Raw genomic sequence first — 24561 nt, 5'->3', positions numbered from 1 at the left:
GAATGTAGGGTTCGTGGTGAATTCTCAATTTTTCTCCAACAACTAAATTACACTGGCGTTGGCTGATAAAGATAGAGACGGCGCAGTGCGTAGATGGTTAACAGTAGGTAAATCTATCTCTAATATTATAAATGGGAAATTGTGAGCGACGAATTGACGTGATATTTTAGTGGAAATAGTTGAAGAGATGGAGAGCGACATAGGCTACTTTCTGTCACTTTCTAACGCGTGTGAAGCCGCGGGCAAAAGCTAGTGTTTATATAACTGCAGTGGTGGCCGAGTGGATATTACGCCCGACTTTCAATCCGGAGGTCGCGGGTTAAAATTTTGGCTCGTACCAATGAGTTTTTCGGAACTTACATACGAATCATCATCCTCCTAGCGTTATCTCGGCTTTTGCCACGGTTAATGGGAGCCTGGGGTCCGCTTTGACAACTAATCCTAAGATTTGGCATAGGCACTAGTTTTTACGAAAGTGACTGCCATCTGACCTTCCATCCCGAAGGGTAAACTAGACCTTATTGGAATTAGTCCGGTTTCCTCACGATGTTTTCCTTCACCGAAAAGCGACTGGCAAATATCAAACGACATTTCGAAAATGCTGAAAAACTCATTGGTGCGAGCCGGGGTTTGAACCCGTGACCTCCGGAACTAAAATCGCACGTACTTACCGCTAGGCTACCAGCGCTTCGGCACTTACGTACGAAATGTCATTTAATATTTACCACTAGATTTTCGGTGAAGGAAAACTTGCATATCTGTGGGCCTAGTGAAAAAGGGTATAACTCAAAACAGATATATCTCCGAAGGAAGGAATCAAAGCTCCCAATCCGCATTAGGATTGCGTGGAGACTGGAAACTAGCTCGAGCCCTCCTAAGTCCTATGTATGAGAGGTCTGTGCCCAGCAGTGGGACGGAACAATATTAGGCTCAATTTTTTTTTTTTAGAAACGTGAGCTCATCTAGTAATAATGATGTTCCTACATTAGAGGGTCTCTACATTTGCTGCACCTCTAGCACATCTTACAACCGCGACTTAGACCGCGACTCGAGTCAACATTCCCGCGGCTGTCAAATCTGTCCTTTTTGGCAGCATAACTTGCACCCGCGACAGCGAAGATTGCGTAGAGAACTCAAAGTCGCGGCGAGACTTCACAGTGTTGCCCAATGAATTCAAAGTCTAAAAATGTATGCAATTTACATGTGACATCCCTGAATCGGAAACAGTGTTGTGCTATTTCATTCGGTCTTTAATTTAAAAAAAACAAATATTCGTTATGGATTTGGTTTAGAAACGTCAAAATTGTGTCAAAGAAAAATAAAGACATTATTTAAATATGCTGCCGAAACGTCAAATGTAAGTAACTTACCTCAATAATCCTTGTTAAAACACTTTACAGCTTACTTTGATAATTTTAGCTGTACCTACATCGACAAAATACTATTAGTGTTACATAATATTCATTAATGTTACTTATCTTTTTAGATTACGGAGTACTCCGCAACAGATGGAGAAGTTGGTGGACTACATGGCCGCCAACCCTCTATTTGCAGCGGGGGAGTTTCGGGGCCCACTCGGACCACAACATAATGCGAACGAGTGGGCTCAATTAAAAACAATGCTTGCGGATTTTGGCCCAGACAAGTCTGTGGACCAATGGAAGCACGTAAGTTTACGTATATCGAACAAACCTTTGTGCTTACTTACACACAAGTCCGTCGTTTATTCCCTGCCTAAGCTTTTTTTCACAAAAGTGAATTTTGAACATAAAATTTACCTAATAATATTTTTCAGACGTGGCGTGATTTAAAAAAAAAGGCTCGTGCTGATGGGGGGCGCCTCCGCCTCTCGTTTCAAAGAACGGGGAACGCGGAGGTCGTCCCCAAACTCAGCACCACGACCGAAAAAATACTCGGCGCAATGGGGTCGGAGTGCGCCGCAGGCATTGGCGTGGAGCACGAGACGGGGATTGGTACGGCAGGGGTAAGTATCAAAATTATTAATCGTGATTAATTTGAAATATTTGCATGTAATAGATTTGACTTTATAGGCACTTACAGTACTGGACAAAATTCTTCATACGCCGACATAAAAAAATAAACTTTCTATCATAATTTCTCTACCCTTAAACTTAACATCACTTGTGTTGAAAACTTTTGGCTAATTTCATGGCATACAACTTACAGACAACAATATATCAATGATTGTACAATTATTGTTTTACATGGGTATAAATATAAATATTAGTACTTTTGGCTCTGGACAAATTTGATCATACAGTAATTAAAATACGAATGAAATGCAATGTATTAGTGTGTATGGCTTTCATCTGCTTTAGATATGGCTGCTTGTCTCGGAGGAACATTTTCAGGTACAAACTGAAGGTATTTATCTAACCCAAGCTTTTTCCTGTGTGCCTACTAAAGTAGGCAAAGTGGGTATAATTCAGAATAACATTTGATATTTTCTTTGTTTTTCCAAAAACTTCCTTAAATTTTGGCTAGGATTGATAACATGAGACTATGTCAGCCATTGAAGCTACTTAATCCTATGAATCACAAGGAACGCATGAAATAGACATACTAGTATTTTCTTTCAGTCATCTTTTCATATATATTCAGACGGGCGATGGCTGAAAGATAATACCAGTATGTATATCTCATGCGTTTGTTATAATTAATAGGAATGAATAGCTTGAATGGCTAACATAGTCTCATGTAATCAATCCAAGCCAAAATTTAAGGAAGTTTTTGGAAAAATAAAGAAAATATCAAATGTCATTCTGAATTATACCCACTTTGCCTACTTCAGTAGACAAACAGGAAAAAGCTTGGGTTAGATAAATACTTTCAGTTTCTAACATAAAATGTTCCTCCGAGACAATCAGCGGTATCTAAAGCAGATGACAGCCATACACACTACTACATTGCATTTCATTTGTATTTTAATTACTGTATGATCAAATTCGTCCAGAGCCAAAAGTACTGATATTTATATTTATACTCATGTAAAAAAATAATTGTATGATCATTGATATGTTATTGTCTGTATGTTGTACGCCATGGCGCCATGGAAATTAGTTAAAAGTTTTCCAATACAACTGTGATGTTAAGTTTAAGGGTAAAGAAATTATGATAGAAAGTTTATTTTATATGTCGGTGTATGAAGAATTTTGTCCAGTACTGTATACGCAACTATGGGAACAAATCAAATTATTTTAACAAATATTTTGATTTGTGTTTTTTATGTAGTCACACTACTATATATAAATTAAAAATCGAAATAAGAGGTGTGTGTTTGTTTCTTTAATATATGACATCTTATTTCGATTTTTATAGGCACTTAATAATGTGAAATCAATAGTAATATCAATACTGCCTATAATTTCTACAGCGAGTGATGCTGTAAGTACTCTCGTTTCACTGTACAGCGGCATATGATAGGTAATTAACGATTAGATTGGTTGGCAACAACATTTTTATATTTTTAAACTCATAGATAGGTACTTCGATATTCAAGTTGGCAGCATGATGTACGGAAGTAAACAGACCGTTTTTATTCGTTTTCCAATTTGAAGCACTAATTTGGCTGCGACTTTTACATTTACTTACTTTATAAGTTATCAAAAATATAAGTACTATGTAAGTTAATCATCATTTTCCCGTGTTAATTAGATTCATACTGGAGAACTGGAGGTAGGAGGTTCGCAAGAACAAGCTGACGCTGAAGCTGTTGTTGTGGCCCCCCTGCTTCCAGCGAGGCTTCCGGTCCGCGCTTCACGTCCAAAGTGTCCAAACCCCGCGCCCATACCGACTGCCCAGCGGCGCACTAAACGCCCTGAACAGCAGCAGCATTCTGCGGCATTTGTGGCTGCCCAAAGGGCCACTAATGCACAACTAATGGTTTGTGCAAAATTATGTTTCCAATATACAATAAAAGAGACCGAAGTAACAATTAAATAGCAATACCTACATATATGCTGTAAGCCGAGGCCGATGCCCGGAACGCAAGGAGGATGATGACCTACATAATATATATTCTGTATCTATCCTATCCATAAATGTAACCACGAAAGTAAAATAATAGATTTCAATCTAGCTTCCTTTACAAATATTTTTCTTTTGCAGGAGATAGCGAGTGAATTACGCTCCGCCTCTAGGCGACAGAGACGTCGCACTATGGGCCCTTTACACCACCTTAAATTTTGATTTAAATTGTATTTTATTAATTAATAAATTTAGGTGTAATAATAAACCTCCAGAAAGTTTTATTCAAATATAATATTGTTATGTATATATTCGATTGGTTTGTTCGCAGCGAATAGTTCAAAATTAAATTAACAAATTATAGATATAAAATAAGATGAGACATTTTCAATTTTGTTTCAAACTGTTTCGTCTTATTGTTTCGTAAATGCCTAGTCCTCATCGTTTTAGACGATGGCGACCCTAAATAAACTTTCCAGGCGTTTTCTAGCATATACTCTAATGTGGATGGCCAGGCCGAACTTGCTTTTAAACACTCATTGGAGCATGTGGCAATAAAGTTGGCCAGCGAGTTGCAAATGTGTACGTTGGCTCTGATATTTCTTTCCATAGATAGCGCTCAACGTCTAAGATTCTGAGGCAGTTATCCTCAAACTCCGTCAAATTCGTATGCGAAACGCTTACGTAAATCTAGGACTCGAATATTTTATGATGATGCGATATTTTAACAAAGTACGTTTTCATTAGACTTATATTGACCGGGATATAGACCGTGATTACCTTTTTGATTTTTGTCGAGCTCCCGATATTTCGTCAGTTTTCCGTGATCATGATGCATGCAACTGCGTCGAAATATCGGGAGCTCGACAAAAATCAAAAAGGTAATCACGGTCTATATCCCGGTCAATATAAGTCTAATGAAAATAACCGTGAATCATTCAAAACTCTTAAAGTACGTTTTTCTATTGATAGAGTAAGTACATAGCTAGAGGTTGTATTAACGTAGTTTAGAGGAACAAAGTCAAAAACACGCATAGCATTGGTAGTAGATAGGTACGTCAAGCACTACGTCAGTAATTATGAATTGAAACAATAATATAAAAATATATAAAAATATAATTCGAAATGTCAATTAAAGTAAGTATTAATGATTTGTCCCCGTTTTAGCACGGCAGCCTGATATAAGGCCGCCTGAGGTATAGGCTCCGGCCTGTGGTGATCGACGGGTAACTCTGCATCGACTTCGCCCATTTCCACCCTAGAAATAATACATTTAAAGTGAATGTAAATTGATTCAATTAATGAAAGAGAACTTTCTCTTATTTTTGTAAGTTATCTTAAAATTTGAAATTGCTGTGTTTCTACATCTATCACTCCACAAATACATCGCTACATTGCTTTGAACTTATTGCTTTCCAACTATTGGGTCACTGCGATTCCTATAGGAAAACCGCTATCGAGCAATGGCCATTGAACAGAGTCGAAGAGACAGCAAACCACGCACCCATCACCCAGGCAGCCTATTCAGATCGAATATGGTTCGCAAAATTTCGTTTCAATTTCTATGTATTACCTAAAGTGTTTCATAATATTATAGATCGTGCAGCAAGCATAAATAAGCCGGCACGATTTTTCAGGGCTATAGTGGAGGGAGCGGTCCAAACCAAGGCATCGCAGTGTCCCTTTTAAATAGCCGTTGGTCCGCTCGATGGTGTTGCGGACACTGCAGTGCCATGTCGTGTAGCGCTCCTCCGCAGACCCCGGCGCAGCGTGGAGTATTGGAGTCATAAGCCATGGCTCCAATCCATAACCTGAATCTCCTGAAATTATGCAATCATATTAAATAGGTACTTACTGAATAAGCATACTTTTATATAATCTTAACACATAAATACAACATACAAACTCCGCAAGTAAGGTCACAAGTGCGCTTTTACAGGTCAATAGGCACAATACATGAAATATATGTTTACATTACATGAAAAATATTTAGATATAAATACAACAGCCAAATCAGCCAATACCGGTAAACTTTACATTTATAATAATCTTCAAATAAAAAAATGGAGATGTACCTATTGTCTCTGTAGTTAATAACAAAAATAAAATTAGGGATATAAAAGGTCCCCGATGTAATAATACTAAAACGAATAAGATTTGGAGGTGGCAAGTCTCTCCAATTGTCCCCAACAGTCCATATAATAAACTTACCCAGCAGGTAATAAGACCCGATTCTTAGGTCGTACAAACGGCGCATTTCATTTTTAACCACAGAATGGTTAAAAATAAATTGGTCATGGACCTTCCCCGGGTACTGCGCATTTACGTGCAGCAGCCTGCAGTTTACATCAGCAATCTAAAATTTAAAAGCTTGTTACGATATGTATTTTATAAAATTATAACTAACTATACCTACCTAATAGTAATGTTTATGGCTCATAAATATTGAAAATGTTACGGCTCGAGTGACACACAATGTTTTTCATCACACTGCAATACAATCTTAAAGTTGCGAGGGTTTCACGTTTTGTTACCAAGTGAAATACAGATTTTTTACCACACCAACTCGACGAAATATTTATGGTTGTAAATTATCATTCAGTTCTACTAGCGACCTTAGAACACCAAGTTAAAATTTGTATGAAATTACTTTGCTGTCTTGTGTATAAAATTCTACTTTCTCATTCGTTATCAAGAGAACCTTAACAAGTCGAAATAGTTATTTGTTATACAAGGGGGCAAAGTTGTATTTTAACGCCGAGTGTGGAATTGAAAAACGAGCAAGTGAAAGGATTCTATAGTTGAAGACGAGCGAAGCGAGTGGTTCGAGAATAGAATCCTGAACTGGCGAGTTTTTTAACACACGAGAAGTAAAATACATTTGCACCCGAGTGTAACACAAAACTTTTCCCCTCACTAATATAGCGAGGAAACTACAACGCAAAAACTGCGTTTATCACTGCTTCCAGTAGTTTCACAGGTGGTAAATCATCTTTATTACTAGATTCAACTACTTTTATCAATTTTAAAGCAGTTAATTTGACTTTATTCAAGGTCAAATTACTTTACTCACTAGTGAATAAAATGCGTTTTTACTCACTGGTATTAAAGGACAAAACACGTGTTTCCGAGCTAGTGAGGGGAAAAAGCTTTTTCTGTAGGAGTTTAACACCCGGCTATGCCTGCATGCAATCGTTGAGCAAGTGTGATGAAAATATAACGCACATTGTACTCGTACGTCGAATACTAGACATTTTTATCTAGTTGGTTATTTTTGACAAGCAACTCACCAACTGCACGTTGATTGTATGCTTTCCTTTGCGGTTGATGTACTGCAGGCCGTGCGGACGCGGAGGGGAAAGATGGAGACGTGCGTGCAGTCCAGCGTTCCCAGAAGATCTGGTAAGCCATATTTCGCTTCAAATGCTGCCGCGACGTCTCTTCTTTCCCTCTCGTTACCTGGGAACGTAATCCATTTGGGTTTGAGGCTGAAAACAAATTGGTTTCAATTAAGCCTATGCAAATTTTAAAATTCATATTTACACCTATACAAGATTTTAATAATAAATTTTACTTAAAGATATATTGGGGACATTGTGAAATTTTATATTTAATGTTTTATCATACCTTCTATTTATAGCGGCTATCACCTGGGTCAGGTATTTAGAGGCCGTTCTCTGTGCAACGCACAGCGTATGGTCTTGTCCGACCTCTCGCTGATAGCTCCCACCGGCCATAAATTTGACCGCTACCAGCACCTACGGTGGTTGAAATTGCTATGAGAATTATATACTCGTACTTTATTATGAATGAATCAAATTTATAATGTGTCCGTAGTAACAGTCTCGTAGCTATATTATAAGCAAGTATACCAAACATACCTTTATGTGGACAGGGAGTCCATGCGACTGTCGGGGAGCCAACGCACCTTCCAACTCCCGGCACAAGTACAAAGCCATGGGCTTGTTCATTCGGTAATTATGAAAGAACTCTTGTGCCGGGAGCTCGAAGGGGTTGGCTAAATCCCTCAGACGAGTCCGTTGTATTCTCCTTGCCCGCCTTTCTTCATTAAGGATGAAAAACAAAGCCATTCTGAAAATATATACTTAACTAAAGTTTTTCAACATTTTTCGGTTTATTTTTAAAAATTTGTTGTAAATAAATATTATTTATATAAATATAACAATTTTTAACTTACTTTTTCACAATATTGAGCTATTTTGCGTACGAAAATTATTCTCATTTCCATAAGTCGCGGTCTTCAAGTCGCATAGACTTCGTCTCGCCGTATGACATAAAGCGCGAGAACATTTTGTATCAAATTTAGGCAGTTATGCTACGAATTACGTTCAAAGTCGCGATCGGTTGTCATTTATTGACAGTGATGTTTGACCGCGACATTGTCGCGGCTCTCACGCGCAAGTTGTGCTGCAACCCCGCCACAAGGCATGAAGTCGCGCCGATCTGTCACTTCTCGCGGCTGTCGCGGCAAGTTATGCTAGAGGTGCTGGTATCCATAGGCTGCGATGATCTTACTATTAGTTGTATAAAATTTATACAACTTATAGACCTCCTTCGGAGATGATATTATCATCCCGTTATAGTATAAACCATACCGGCGATAGCGGGATAACCTGGACTCATTTTTGATTGGCTGGCCAGAAATAGCACTAGACAGAGAAGATTGGAAAATGAGGGGGGAGGCCTTTGCCTAGCAGTGGGACATAGTAGGCTCTGAATAATAATATAGTATAAAAAATATTTAAAACAAAAAACATACTGTCATACTGTAAAGATCTGTGTGCCGTGCGATCTCCGCCCCCTCTTGAAATATCGGCTCACGGCTTCCTAAGGACAAAAACTGCACTAGATCAGCGCCCCGCCCCCAGACCGTTGTTAGCCGACTTACAAAAGTTGGGTTCATACATTTACTTTTATAAAAAAGTAAAAAAAAAAGTTTAAAAAAAATTATGGACTCAAGACAGTTGGGTCACTAGCCCATCGCTCTGCCAATTGAGCTGTCGAGACTCGCTAGATGTTAACTAGTATTTCCACTGTTGTGCCTTATACAGGCGCCTAGCGACATCTACTGTAAGAGAACTTCACTTTTCAAGTTTTCTTTGTTTTTTTAACCCCTGACGCAAAAGCGACCGGGTGTTGTCGTGTCTGTCTGTCTGTCTGTCTCTCTGTATGTCTGTGGGTGTGTGTGCGTGTGTCTGTCTGTGGCATCGTAGCTCCCGAACGGATGGACTGATTTAGATTTAGTTTTTTTTTGTTTGAAAGCTGAATTAGTGGGGAGTGTCATTTATTAGCCTGATTTGAAAGGAATCAGTCCGCTATTATGTCGGCGTTTTTTTTTTCAAATTTTAATTGATTTTATCGGTAACATACGCGGTGGGAGACTGATTTTACAAAACTAGTCACAAATGGCACAATTCTTAACAATAACGGGGAACAAAAAGAGCAGTAGTCTTTACATGAATACATTGTATTTAAACATAAATGTCAACACTTAACCTATTGAGTTTCACTTAAAGAGGAAACAATAACTCAAAATGTTTACGCAATAACTACACAAAAAGTCTTTACAATGTATTATACGACAATGTTATATTTACAATGAAATGTGTTGAAAAAGCATAATGACTATGTCAAGAAGGAAGTGGAAATGGATGAACGAAGTGAGTGAATGAGTCAGTGAGTGCTATTTAAAGTGACTCATTCCCGAAACTGATGTCAAAAATGTAAATGAGAATAGTTTTCTCATAGTTTATTTTATGCGTGATGACAAAACATATTGGTATCATTTTCTGATGCGTTTCTGTGAGATCACAACCCTAAGAGCGGTTTCACATGATCCGATCCGATATCGGATGTAACTTTTAGGCATTTATGTTGTGCCCTTGTTTGGTAGTGGTTCAACAAATTGTGAATAGATTGTGACTTTTTTTTTTGTGTTTTGTGTTTTGTACAATAAAGAGTTTATACATACATACATACATACTTTTTAGTTAAAATTAATGGTTTCTTATGATATTACTAAATCTGAAAAATAATTGAATGCATTTCCTTATTCTGATAAAAATCAGATGATGAGCTTTTATGTTCGTCAGATTGATTGACTGCAAATTATTGCCAATATTGCCAGGTTAAGTTTAAATAGAAACATTAGTTTGAACCAGAATGATCACATCCCATAATTTAGGCCAAAACCAACTTTTTAACACTTCATCAACCCCCTGAAATAATAATAGTCTCACTGTCATTGGTAAAATAAATGTTCTTGTTTTTATTTCAATAGGTTTCTACGACGGTCGAGTAACTATGCATTTAGCATCACTGGCTCCCCAACTATCAAATTGCGATATCTATCGTGCAATATCTGTTAGGCAACTATAACTTACTGTGATGTGGGTAGTGCATTATGTGGGATTTAGATAGTAGGAAATTATGTTGTGATAAAAATAAAGAGGAATGAGTATGTGAATCCATACTTCCATACTAATACTATAAATGGGAAAGTGTGTGTGTCTGTTTGTTTGTCCGTCTTTCACGGCAAAACGGAGCGACAAATTGACGTGATTTTTTGACACGTTCACTGCGGAGCCGGATTTTGTGAACTCGCTCTCAGTGCGTTACAACCCATGAGAGTCCTGTATTGAGCTTTCTCTCTGTGCGGTACAAGTCAATTACAGCTTGTAAGTAGGGTTTCATATTTTACCTAAAATACCTTTACCAGATACACATTTATTAAATTTTATTGAAACAATGTTAAGTCTAATAACTAATCTACACAATACTGTCTTCGCCGAAGTTGATGACTGTTCGTTTAGATTTTATAGACGAATTAATTAACAGGTCAAAATTGACTTGTACCGCACAGCCAGAACGGGCACAGGTAAACATGTCGATGATTTAGTAGTGATGAGGAAAATAAACGATATATTATATCGATCCAATTCTTACTTTCTTTACCTTTAATGTAACCAGATTTTTATATACAACCAAAACTTTTAACTTTGCTCTTAACATTATTTAAAAAACGATTTTTAGAAATTTTAGTAAATATTTTGCATCAAGCAATTTAAACTTTTTACAATATATTTTTACGTAATAATATTTAGCAAAATTGTAAGCGTTTTGCGTATAAAAGCGTTATATTGTATTTACCGAATTTCATTTAAAACAATCGAAACACATTTTTTCACCACAAAATAACGTGTGGATTTATAATATGGTAACAACACTAATGCATTTTGCACTTTGCTGCAGTGCTATACAAGGTCGTGCGTAACAGGTCATTATAGGCCCTGTTCCGCACTGAATAACAAAAGCTTAAGACTGGTGCGAACAGGACATATGTGACCTGTTTATTAATTTATATGCTGTCAAATAGAGTGTAAAATGACAAATATAAACGTATACTTGACTATATAAAAATAATAAAATATCACACTGTTTGTATAGAGCTGAAATTTTACAGATTTAAGAAGCGCATTTAGAAATGTAAGAAGCGCTTGGCATCCGTTTGCTCGTTGGGTGGACGACATCCGGAAAATTGCGGGTCACAGCTGGATGACATTAGCTCAGGAGTCTCAGGACCGGGACAAGTGGCGTACTAGAAGAGAGACCTGTGCTCACCAGTGGGCGATAAAGGGATGATATGATGATGATGATGTGTGAAGGCTGATTTTTGACAACCCTAAAAAAAGAAAACATAAGTCGACCCTAAATATCTAACTACGATTTTGTAGGAAGTGTCCTTTCTGTACGTACCTAGTATTATTTATTTTCTGGTGTTGTGTCGGATTTGAAGTGCCCGAACCTCTGAACTCTTTTATGTCAATGGGGGCGCTATCCCCATCTGCGTTAGCAGGTTCGATTCCCAACGGAACAATGGGGAGCCTGCTTCGCAAATTAATTACTTATTAACACGCATTTGTATAATTTGAGTGTTTTTCGTTAAACGAAAGTACTCAGTGTATCTATTTCTATACGCTTTGTCACCTTCATCCGTTGCAATAAGGTGAAAAATGTATGGTTATTATTTATTCAACCTTTTTTTTTTTATTGATTTCCGTTAACTTTAATGGAAGGTTTTTAAGGTCAGGATAGTCCTGCAGTGCTCATGTTTATAGTTATCCTGTATAGTATACCTATATAGTATATCCTGTATAGTGAATACACATTTATTTATTTTTTATTTTATTTATTTCTTACGTTTGCCCGCAGCTACGATTGCGTAAAATTCGAAAATGGCGGAATGATCCATATAAACTTCCAGTCCTCATTTTAGGGAAATGGGGGATTAGAAAGAGACAAAAAGTAGGCAATGTTAATCCCCACCCCTTCAACTATCTCCACTTAAAAAATAGCGTCTATTCGTCGCTCCGTTTTCGAACAAACAGGTACACACTCTCCCATTTACAATATTAAGTACCTATTAGATAATTCTGAAGTCGTGCTCAAGATCATGCCTGAGCTTTCAGTATTTAGTCCTGCTGTTTAAAGAGCCATTCTGTAAAGTAACACACATATACAGGATGATTCTGGAGTCGTGTTGTTTCAACAACACGTACGGAAGTAATTACAGTGCAGCGTCTCAATCTCACGCACATAAATTCACCAAATCCAATCCCTGAGGCCATCGGTTACAGGGGGGCCGTTAGGGCGGCGGCACCCGAGCGATTTCAGAATAGCGTAGCTACCGAAAGCTTCACGGAATAATGTGAGATTTTTTGATGCCGCTAACGAATGTTCCCTTTCTCCATACAGTTTTGTTTCTCGCTATTGAATAGTCTGGTTGTCACACAGATGACAATTATAAACCGGTTTCTAAGTAGACAAACACAATCGCTTATCCTCTGTGAATCTTGAGAGATTGTTGTATAATTTGTCTTAAAATTGTAAGTAAATTGGTTGAAATATGACTAATTTGATAAGATAAGATAAGATAAGATGTTTATTTGTATAAGTCATGTACATAGGATCTTAAAATTTTACAAATAGCTTCCATGACACCCTGTCAGGGCACACAAATTACTTATATCTAGCTTAATACTAAGTTTCAGGCCACGTAGTTAGTTAATAATTTGGATATGTGGAATTGTTATATAATAATTTTTGGTAATAGCATAATATAATTCGAGTAATACGATTTAGGAATAAATGATTTCAATTAAATTCAAAATACATGTAAAAAAAAAAAAAAATTTTTTTTTTTGGAAATTTTAAGTTAGGTACTAAAAGGTTTCATCATTAAAAAACTCCTCCACTGAGTAGTAACATTTGTGTATGAGAAAACTTTTCAATTTCTTATGGAATAACTTGTCATTATTTTCTAATTTGATGTCATCAGGGATTTTGTTAACTATGCGGATACATAAAAAATGGGGACCGTTTCTATATATAGCCAAGTTCGAGTCAGGTGTTTTTAGCTTATTTCTATACTGGCTTCTTGTTTTATATGTGTCTACTTTAGCCTCAAACAGGTCAGGGTTTTTCCGTGCGAAGATAACGGCCTCCATTATGTATATACCCGGCAGTGTAAGGAGCTCGTATTGTTTGAAAAAGGGGCGGCAGCTATTAGGAATCCTTATATTTGCTAAAATACGTATACATTTCTTTTGAAGGATGAAGAGGTCCAGGGCATCAGTACTGGCTCCCCATAAGACCACACCATATCGGAGACTAGAGTATATGTACGCGTAATAGACTGAAAGTGCAGACTCATAATCTGTATTTAACTTTATTACACTAAGCGCGTATATAAACTTTGTCAATTTCGTCTTCGTATTCTGTATATGAGCCTTCCAGTTGACCCCCGAATCTATGAATATGCCTAGTAATTTGAATTCAGTGACTTCCTCTATTTCCGTGTTGTTTATGTTTAGGTTTAATTCTAAAGGTTTTTTCTGTGTAGGCTTAAATTGTATTATTTTCGTTTTCTTAATATTTATTTCAAGGTTGTTATATTTTAACCATTTACTAACTGAGTTGAAAGTTGACATAAGTTGGGAGTTGCATTCTATACTATCTGTAGCGCTAAACAAAAGGGAGACGTCGTCGGCAAACATTACACAAGTTATATTCGGATCTAGAATTTTTGGCAAGTCGTTTATATATGCCAAAAATAGGGTACAGGCTAAAATACTTCCTTGTGGCAAGGAGCAAGTTGTGCGGCGTCTGTGTGAGGTAATATCGGTTACTTCGCGAGCTTCATAATTATAATGGTCAATGTGTACGTATTGTTGACGATTTGTTAGGTAAGATTTAAACCAGCTGTGTGTCGTACCGCGTATTCCCATTTCGTACAATTTTGTGAGGAGTTTTTCGTGGGAAACTTTATCGTATGCTTTTGTCATGTCTAGAAGAAAACCAATGCTGTATTTTTTGTTATCAATGTGCTCTAAAATATTTCTAATGTATTTGAAAACTGCTAATGTTGTAGAATGACATTTTCTGAAACCATGCTGATTTTTATCTAGTATTTTATATTTTTCAAGGAAGTTATACACACGGGTTGACATTGCTTTTTCGAATACCTTGGAGATGGTGGGAAGTAGTGAAATAGGGCGGTATTGGCTTGGATTTGTTGCCTTGCCACCTGGTTTTAAAATTGGCTTTATTTTAGAGATTTTTAGCTGATCAGGAAATACACCATTTTCAAAAGACTGGTTTATTAGTTGTGTTAAAGGCGGGGTTAATTCATTTGCGCACAGTTTTATTAGCGCCGATGGTAGTTCGTCCATACCGAAACTCTTTTTATTTTTAAGGTGTTTGATTAACTTTAATGTTTCGCCTTCGGTAACTGGACTTAGAAATATGGAGTTAGTTACGAATGAGAGGGCAGGAGGACGGTCCAATTTCGTCGCGGGCGCATCTGCCGGTATACTACTCGCACGCGCTGGCTCAGGCGGCGATGACTAACCCACCGATGCGAAGTGCTCATTCATAGCGTCCGCTACTAATTGGGGCGATTCTAAAATTTTATCATCAATTTGTAGAAACACGTTTTTAAATCGTATTTCATTGTTTTTCCGCGTGACGTGTCTAATAATGCTCCACATAACTTTTGATTTATTACTTGAACTTTTAATTTTATTTGCATGGTAGATTTTATTTGATTTTCTTATACACCTTTTCAGCATTTTTTCGTATTTTTTATAAAAATCGTGAATAATTTCGTTTTTAGTTGTGTTAACGAAAGCTTTTAGCTGTCTTTTGTGTTTGCACGATATTTTTATTCCTTTGGTTAGCCAGTTTTTTGTATTTGGCGACGTGTATAATCCTATTCTTTTTTAGGTATATGTGAACTTAAAATGTCCTGTAGTTTATCACTAAATGACTGATAATTTTGATTTATATTATTGTGATCTAATATAATGGTACCCCAGTTGACATCGGTCAACGCCTGCCTAAAAGAGAGCATATTTTTGTCACTATATATCCTACTTTCCTTATACCAGACTTTCTGTGTGGTTTGTAAGTTGTGGCTTTGGACTGTGAAAGTAATACCTTTGTGGTCCGATATGCCATGGTCCTCTGTTTCTATGACATATTCTCTCTGATTTGTAAATATGAGATCTATACATGAGTTGGAACCGTTAATCTGCCTAGTGGGGTTTCTGACTATTTGTTTTAGATTATGACATAGCATAATATCATTTAGTTTCCTTGTGGTAACGGAAGGTCTTAACATATTAATATTGAAATCACCTACTATAACAATTCGCTTTTTTTGTTCCTTTAGTTGTAATTTACATAATAATTTGTTCAACCCATCAAAAAAGTCATCTATTTCGCGGTCGGGTCTATATATGTTTATTAGGATCATATTTTCACTAGGTATTTCTACCCCACAGCACTCAAAAACACATTCGATTGACAGTTCCGCGATGTCCGTTTTTTCCACAAAACGTATGCCTTTTTGTAGCAGAATTGCCACACCGCCTCCTTGACGTTGTTTACGGTAGTAAGCCGCTGCGAACTCGTAACCAGCTATATTTACTAGATTAATCTGATTTTCGGATATCCATGTTTCTGTGATGCATAGTACTGGAATATTATTGTTTAGCAAGAATGTTTCTAATGTAGGTACTTTATTTTTAAGACTTTGTACATTTTGCACTAGCATTTTAAATTCATTCGCGAAAGGACTGGTTTGTAATCGAGATTGAACTAGTGTTTGTTTCTGTTTGTATGGCGTCTTGTGTATCTGTTGGTCGAAATATAGGTTGCGTCTGGCACCCTTTTAAAAGATCAGTACTCGTATGCGGTTGATTTGAGGCTTGCTGTTGTTGTGGCGTATTTGCAGGTGGGATGTATTGTTTTCCGTCTATAAAAAGTTTATTGTATCTTATCGCCGCATGTTTTCCTTCTTGGCGCGCGCTCACCAGTTTCTCTCTTAGGAGTTTTCTTTCTTCTAAGGCCTTTCCATCTAGGTACTGTGACACCGCGAGACCTGTGTTTTTGAAACTTTGAGCGTTTTGAAGAATGTAATTTGCCATCCTTTTATTTATAAGTTCTATACGAAGCGGCCGACGGTATCCTTTACGACCTATTCGTGAGACCCCTTCTATAAATCCGTTAATACTAATGTTTAAAATGTCATGAAATATATAATCTAATCTTTGACATAGCTCAGGTTCTATTTCGGGGTGGTATTCTTCCAGGCCGTATAAAATAATGGTTTTTTGGTAGTATTTGTTGTCACTATGAGGGTTTCCCGTATTTATGGATTTAATTTCATTTTTTAGCTCATTTATCTCAGTTTGTAGTTTTCGATTTGCTTGTTCGAGATGTGCTATTTTAATATTTGTTAAGTTTAGTTCTTTTTCTAAGGTTTCCTGGTGCATAGATAATGTGGTGATTTTTTGCGTAATGTCCTGCCTTAATTTGGATACAATGTTGTGTGTTTCACTATGTACTATGTTTTTCATCTCGTCTAAAAGGGCTGCGTTATTTTTTTGTAGTTTAGTATCCAATAGTTGGCTTATTTGCTCTAGTGTGAGGGGCTGGTTAGTATTAGCAGCTAAGTTACCACCTGTGGAGTTAGGTGTGTTTTCGTCCATGTTTAGTAGCTCGTCTACTGACATTGTTGTGTCATTTAAGTGTGACGGTATGCGGCTACGTTTTCCTACTGGTGTGTCGTCCCTTATTGGCCTACGCGTAACCATTTGGCAGGGGGGACATACCCAAGAACGCATTAGTTCTTGTCCATGTTCTCTATATTCCGCGGAGGTGACGTTACCACAAGTGTAATGATAGAAACCTTTGCATGCCCAACATACTATTAATTCCAGGCGGGAGTTTATTTCTAGTTTGCAGGCTAAGCAAATCATTGTGTTGTATTTGTTGAAATCGAAATATGCGTAGATGTAAATATCAGTTGTACTTGCTGTGATAGCAGATTATCTGATGGCGCGTCGGGTAGAATTATCCGTCTAGAGTTGAAGCAGCACCGATGATACGGCCTGCCGCCCGTGCGACAGAGATAGCGCACGATCTACTGATTCATAGCCGTCGGGTAGAACAACACTTGTTTATGCACTTCGAAATTCGCTAATCACAACTTATTTCGCAAATAACCTGTTATAATCTCGCCAATTATCAAATCGCACTAATGTTCTTTTCACTTTGCACATCACATATACGGTTCCAGGTGGTTAAGATAATTATGATTATCGTTTTTGTTTACGCGCTCGCGTTTAACCGACCGCTCACTCGCTCGCTCGCGCATTTTGTCGGAAAAATCGCGTGGATTTGTCATGTTCTATACCTAAAAGGAAGGTCCTTATGCAATGAACATAATTAAGCTTTTGCTGTGAAAAATATAAACATTACTCGTACTGGGTTAAAATGGCTGTGTCAACAGGGCAACAAACTATGTATATTAAAATCGGCCGTGTCTCGTTCGCCTAACACCGAACATCTGATTAAAGCTCCCATTTCATTAGTTTGTGTTTGGTCAGCGTCGGTTAACAGTCGTGGCTCTGGTTATTTGTTACCTACCATCGTCATTGAATTAAGTGAGCGTATCTTTGATGTGCTGACTACTGTTATTACCACTGTATGTGCCTTTAGAATGATAGTCAAATGAAAATACCTATTGCAAATCTGAATAAATGTATACTTTAATGAATCAAACCCCAACTAATGAAAGATAATCGGGACAGTTTCTGTCAACAATGTAGTTCAATTGTTGATTTTAGCTGTCACCTCAATTCTGAAATGACAAACAAAACACACATACGTTCTGCGTCCGAAAATGACAAAAAACACAGTTTTGACTGATGTTTGATGTGTTTTAAAGTTCGAATTGCGTTCTGTGACCGCGAAAACCGGCTACTGGCGTCTGCGACTTGCGTTTTCAGCCGCTCTTCTCGAAAGTCGCTCGTGTGTCGCGGGTCTAATCTCGAGTTTCATTAGTGAGTGTTTGGTCAGCGTTGGTTAACAGTCGGTGCTATTTATTACGGACCATCGTTATTGAATTAAGTGACGATTTTTTTTATGTACGTAATTAACGGTCATTTTGGAATATTCTAAATGATGAGATGAAGAATGCTGATGAGTTTCAATATTTTTTATAAAACGCCATATTTTGTAGTGTCTTAACTAAAATTCATGACCACCGACCGACCGCCGTGGTACGACCTAAGTTTTAAATAATAAATAAAAATAATTTATTTCGAGCAAAAGTCCATTGTTAGTAATACATCAATACTTTGATCTAGGGTTCATACATCACATAAAATTATAATTTTTAAGAAAAAAAAACCGCCTTCCTTTGGGGTTCTGGTGATAAATACTTTCAAATGTTGGATTAAGATATCAATTCGTCTGTATATTTTTAATGTTTGTTATTCGATATCTCCGTCATTTCTGAACCAATTTTGAAATTTGGATGATTCTGGAGTACCTACAGATGAGAATGATTATCAGAACGGAACTCTAACCAGGGGCGGCTCACTCTTCATCAGCAGTTCCACTGCACCAAATGTCACTGTCCTGGACGTAAGTGCATGCTGTTCTTATAAAAATACCAGTCACTATAAGTGTGGCGTTCAGATTTGAGGAGTTCCATTCTGACCATCATCAGGAGTTCCACTGCACCAAATGTCACTGTTCCGTACGTAAATGCATGCTGTTCCTTTAAAAACACAAAAATCACCATATGTATGCCTTTCAGATTTGAGGAGTTCCCTCGATTTCTCCAGGATTCCATCATCAGAACTGGGTTCTGAGTAAAATGGGACCAATCTGTAGGCATATACATTCAATCAAAAAAAAAATTTCAAAATCGGTCCAGTAACGACGGAGATATCGAGGAACAAACATTAAAAAAAATACAGACGAATTGAGAACCCCTTCCTTTGAGATTTGGAAGGCGGTTAAAAATTAATATAAAGTTACACACATTGGGGCATGTAACTACACCGAAGTAATCAACAAATACGTATATTTCTCACTCCGGGCTTTTAGGGTAGGGTAGTTACCTACCTAATTTTACGATGGCAAATTAACCATGGCAATTACTTACATACAATAAAAATATACTACTTTCAATTACCATAATAAAACAATTACATAAATGTTTTAACAAGATTCTTACATGTCAAAATACAAATCTTAGCATAATAACTTCTCTTCCATTAATTTTACTAAAGCTAGAAAGAAAATATTTCACATCAAAAGTTCTTTAAATTCACCAAAAATGTCGTAAGTACTTCTTATAATATAATCACTTACGTCGTTTTTCAAATGCGTCACTAGAAAGTACTCATTAGTAATTCCGTTTAAGAACAGTTTATTATTATAGGATCCCGGAGGTATGAAATTATACGAAATTATATGAATTATGTTTGCCCGTCTTTGTTAAATAGACAGTTTCTTTGTACACTTGAGAGGAATTAAAACGGGTCGGCGTAAAAGCTATTTTAAAAGCTATGCTAAGCTATTTAGACGACCGGTCTGGCTCAGTCGGTAGTGACCCTGCCTGCTGAGCCGCGGTCCTGGGTTGGAATCCCGGTAAGGGCATTTATTTGTGTGATGATCACAGATATTTGTTCCTGAGTCATGGATGTTTTCTATGTATATAAGTATGTATTTATCTATTTAAGTATGTATATCATCGCTTAGCACCCATAGTACAAGTTTTGCTTAGTTTGGGGCTAAGTTGATCTGTGTAAGGTGTCCCCAATATTTATTTTTTTATTTATGAAAAAATAAAAACAGGTATCTCTGAGACAAGTTTTATTATTCCTTTAAGGTTTCACAAAATAACTCTTATATAGCTCGACTAATAATTTGTCTTTTACCATTTAAAGAGATATTTTTTTTAAATTTTTACTTATATTTTCGGAAGACAATATTTGTTTGGTCCCTTAAAATCTTTTTACCCTGGATAAGAATAGTATAAATAACTTTTAAGAAAAAAAAACCGCCTCTTTTGGAGTTCTGGTGAGTACTTGCGAATGTTGGATTATGTAGAAATGTGTAGGTGTTTTTTAATATAAATCTTTGATTTTTTGATGGAAATACAAATGAATATATGTAATATATGTATACCGTTAAGGTTTGAGGAGTTTCCTTAATTCCTCATGAATCCATTATCCGATTCCGATTCTAAGAAATCGAGCTTGACAAAATTTGACTAGAAAACTCAAGATGCTTAACAAACATAACAAAGAGAACAAATTTCCTAACAAATAAATGTAAATGTTCTGAACTTACATGCACGCTGTTCTTATAAAAATACCAAAGTCATTATAAGCGTGCCGTTCAGATTTGAGGAGTTCGGTTCTGACCATCATCAGCAGTTCCACTGCACCAAATGTCTCTGTTCTGGACTTAGTGCATGCTTAATTATTTTTAAAAACCGGGACTTAATCGCATATAACTACATGTATACAACTACAATAATTATGTGTAATAATCGTGAAAGTTTAAATCAGTGGTTAGTGCATGCTGTTCTTATCAAAATACCAAATTCACTGTAAGTGTGCCGTTCAGATTTAAGGAGTTCCATTCTGACCATCATCAGTAGTTCCACTGCCGTACAGCTGCGTTCGTGGCCCACAAAGTGGTCTCGCCGGAAGATCAGCGCTGACCCCTGGGTCAGCATCTATGCTGAGGCGGGATCATTTCGTGGTAAACCCGTCATACATTTTTTAATATCAATTGTAAAATTGTATATAATACTTATGTAGATAATTATGTGTTTACCATGAATAAAGTATTGAATCTTGAATCCACTGCACCAAATGTCACTGTTCCGTACGTAAATGCATGCTGTTCTTATAAAAACACAAAAATCACCATATGTATGCCTTTCAGATTTGAGGAGTTCCTTCGATTTCTCCAGGATCCCATCATCAGAACTGAGTTCTGATAAAAATGGGACCAATCTGTATACATATACATTCAATCAAAAAAAAATTCAAATTCGGTCCAGTAGCGACGGAGATATCGTGGAACAAACGTAAAAAAAAAAAACTACAGACGAATTGAGAACCCCCAGTCTGGCTCTGTCGCGCCACTACAGAAGAGCGATGGGGAAGCTAGATAGAGTTAGAGCTAGAATGATATTATCATAAGCGTTTGTGTATTTGGCTACGTACCCTGAAAGTGTAAGGTACAGCGGGGCAAATCTGGACGGGGGGACAATTGTAAGGCAACGTCCACACTCATGAGACGCATGTCTTGCGGCGCGGAACGGACGCGCCACGCCGCCGCCACGACGCCTGGAGCGCGTCTTACGTCCTTCCTATACAAAATGTACTGAGGAGACGTTTTTTGAATTACATTCAGGCGGCGTGGCGGAGACGTCCGTTCCGCGCCGCAAGACATGCGTCTCATGAGTGTGGACGCTGCCTAACTAATCCATTTTTTCCATTATTACACTATGATGTTGAGTTCTACATGTATCCACTGAACACGCCTACCATATATAACCGGTGGACTCTATTTAATAATGCAAACATTGTAAAACATGGAAAAAATTGACCAGTTACATTTGCCCCCCAGTCGAGATTTGGCCCGCTGTACCTTATTAAAAGCCGCCGGCAAAGACAAGTCAATTAAGTCGATTATTCTACACGAGTAACTTAATTATTCATTTACTAACGTTTATATTTGGATACTGAATAAAAAATCATATCGTACACGAGCTTCTAGGAAGTACTTTCTTCTCCAAATTAATAAAATTTGGTACATTTATTTTCATCGCATTTGCTGTTTAAGGGTCTCATTGCGTCTACGTGTACTGAAGAATAATGCACTATTTTATTCCCAAGGGAGTAATGGATTTAGTTTTAAAAATTAATACAATCCGTACAATACCTCAGGGATGTATTGGATGGATGGATTTTTTTGGTTTCAATCTGCCAAGGATTTTTTTTGCACAACTAAAATTTGACTATTAAGCTAAAAAAAATATGTACGGTATGAAAAATGCATTTTATTTATGTTTTACAATTATTTCAGTGTATATTACATTTATTTTGTAAATTTCACGTAGATAAATCGTTATAATTTGCAATCTGGCAGGAAATTGTGACGGCCATCTCGATTTGCGCTTGATCGCGTTGCCATAGCAACGGGCAGTACAACACCGACATTCATTGAAGGTTTTGCCTTATGATTTTTTTTCTCTGTGTTTTCCTCTCAAATGTGATAAAAAATATTGTGTGTAACTCGGGAGGTAAGGATTTTGTAAACTCGTGTCTATAACTCTCTCCAGCCTGCGGCTGTCGCGAGTTATTAACACTCGTCGACAAAATCCCCCTTACCTCCCTTGTTGCACAATATACTATTATTTATTGTGGGAGAGAGATTATATTTCAAATTGTTTCTTAATTTACCATGTCTTAGCAGCACTCACTATTAATAACCTAACCACAAAATTTAAATTTTTAAAAAACCCCCGACTGCGACATAGTGGACCGATTTTCATGAAACATGGCTAAGAACACTCCCGGCTAACTCAACTTTCAGACAAAAAAAAAACTAAATCTAAATCGGTTCATCCGTTCGGGAGCTACGATGCCACAGACAGACACACACAGACAGACATACAAACAGACAGACAGACAGACAGACAGACACATCAAACTTATAACACCCCGTCGTTTTTGCGTCGGGGGTTAAAAATGTAATGTTCATGTCAAATACACTATAAGACACTAGCGATCAAATATATGAAAGAGGCGCGTTCCTAAGAACACATCCTAAGCTCGTGTAGGTGAATGCGTACCATGTTTGTATGAGTGAGATATGAAAGGTCGACTGTTCGCGTTTTTGACAGGCGGTAACTGTGAGGTAACCGAGAGGGACCTCTACGATAGTACTCTTTATTTTACTGTGCTATAAGGCCAGTAATTGATCTACAAAATAATGACAGATGGTAAAGAGAAAACAGTAGTTATTTTGATATTTTTAATTTACCTCGTTTACATGTTAACTAACCAACTTATTTCTTTTTTCAGGTATGTTCATTTTACTACGACATAAGGTAACGCGAGAAGAATATGTACTTAAGAGGTAAATAAATAAGAAAGAGATACTGGGGACACCTTACACAAATCAATCTAGACCCAAACTAAGCAATGTGCTATGGTTGTTAGGCGACGATATACATACATACTTATAAATTATAATTTTATCAAGAGCCTTTACCAGTTGGTGTGGTGAAAAAAAGTTTCCCTGCGATTAAAGTCCTCTATTTAGTTTGTACATGTGATATTTATTTTAAATAAATATATTTCAAGTAAGATTAAGATTGAGGGCTGGTCACATCTGCCGCATGCACCCTGACAGATGTTACTGGCCGGAAGAGGCACTAAACCGGGAGTCATGGAGGTTAAGGGGTGAGGCCTTTGCCCAGCAGTGGGACACCATTATAGGCTAGATAAAAAAAAAAAAAGATTAAGATATAAGGTACTAGTGGACTCTCTAATTAATAAGGCAAACAAAAGGTAAAACATGGAAAAAATGGATCAGTTGCAATTGTCCCCCAGTCGAAATTGCCCCGCTGTACCTTATGTATAACTTGAAGGTTTATTATCAACTAGCACGGATACACAAATGATCTGATTCAGTTTGAAGTAAGTAAATAAAGCTGAACGGTAACTTCTGAAACTTGTATTGATAACTCAGTAGGGTTGTCGCTACCAATGTTACAGGTATCGGTTAATTTATCACTAACACTATGATTGTCACCACGCCTTATAAAACATAACATAACCTAACAACGAAGTTAAAATTTTGAAAAAAAAAAACCCTCAACATAGTGGACCGATTTTCATGAAACATGGCTAAGAGCACTCCCGACTAACTCAGCATTAAAAAAAAACTAAATCTAAATCGGTTCATCCGTTCGGGGGCTACGATGCCACAGACACACACACAGACAGGCAGACAGACACGTCAAACTTATAACACGCCGTAGTTTTTGCGTCGGGGGTTAAAATCCCCCGCCGCGCCTATCTGACGGACTCCCCAAACCTATCGACGCGAAATCGGCTTTCGTCCAACAAAAATCGCTCGTTAGTACGAACATGTGTACTTCATGCG

At 37.3% G+C, this 24561-nt stretch overlaps 3 protein-coding genes across 3 annotated transcripts in view; 2 read left to right on the top strand and 1 right to left on the bottom strand.

Moving 5' to 3' along the window:
* LOC125240366 overlaps positions 1 to 24561 on the top strand; it is a 318608-nt gene that overhangs the window by 79282 nt on the left and 214765 nt on the right. The window lies entirely within an intron of this gene.
* LOC125240367 lies at positions 1023 to 4255 on the top strand. Its single transcript, XM_048148274.1, has 5 exons — positions 1023 to 1357; positions 1487 to 1667; positions 1796 to 1984; positions 3676 to 3903; positions 4129 to 4255. The coding sequence occupies exons 1-5, from the start codon at positions 1338 to 1340 to the stop codon at positions 4207 to 4209; spliced, it is 699 nt and encodes a 232-aa protein (XP_048004231.1). The 5' UTR covers positions 1023 to 1337; the 3' UTR covers positions 4210 to 4255.
* LOC125240368 (putative nuclease HARBI1) lies at positions 5239 to 6550 on the bottom strand. Its single transcript, XM_048148275.1, has 2 exons — positions 6199 to 6550; positions 5239 to 5807 (listed from the first exon to the last, which is right to left on the bottom strand). Exons 1-2 carry the CDS (start codon positions 6242 to 6244, stop codon positions 5557 to 5559), a joined length of 297 nt encoding a protein of 98 aa, XP_048004232.1. The 5' UTR covers positions 6245 to 6550; the 3' UTR covers positions 5239 to 5556.

The sequence above is a fragment of the Leguminivora glycinivorella genome, chromosome 27 (genome assembly GCF_023078275.1).
Source record: "Leguminivora glycinivorella isolate SPB_JAAS2020 chromosome 27, LegGlyc_1.1, whole genome shotgun sequence".
Lineage (NCBI taxonomy): Eukaryota > Metazoa > Arthropoda > Insecta > Lepidoptera > Tortricidae > Leguminivora > Leguminivora glycinivorella.
The sequence above is the reverse complement of the archived record's forward strand: the minus strand, read 5'-3'. Positions and strand labels throughout refer to the sequence as shown.

What these genes read in the sequence shown, in the direction of transcription:
- LOC125240367 (XM_048148274.1), top strand. Translation starts at nt 1,338, where the DNA reads ATGCTGCCGAAACGTCAAAT. An exon ending in ATGCTGCCGAAACGTCAAAT is followed by an intron (nt 1,358 to 1,486) that starts GTAAGTAACTTA and finishes TTATCTTTTTAG; the next exon opens with ATTACGGAGTACTCCGCAAC. An exon ending in CGGGGATTGGTACGGCAGGG is followed by an intron (nt 1,985 to 3,675) that starts GTAAGTATCAAA and finishes CGTGTTAATTAG; the next exon opens with ATTCATACTGGAGAACTGGA.
- LOC125240368 (XM_048148275.1), bottom strand. Translation starts at nt 6,244, where the DNA reads ATGCGCCGTTTGTACGACCTAAGAATCGGGTCTTATTACCTGCTGG. An exon ending in CGGGTCTTATTACCTGCTGG is followed by an intron (nt 5,808 to 6,198) that starts GTAAGTTTATTA and finishes GCATAATTTCAG; the next exon opens with GAGATTCAGGTTATGGATTG.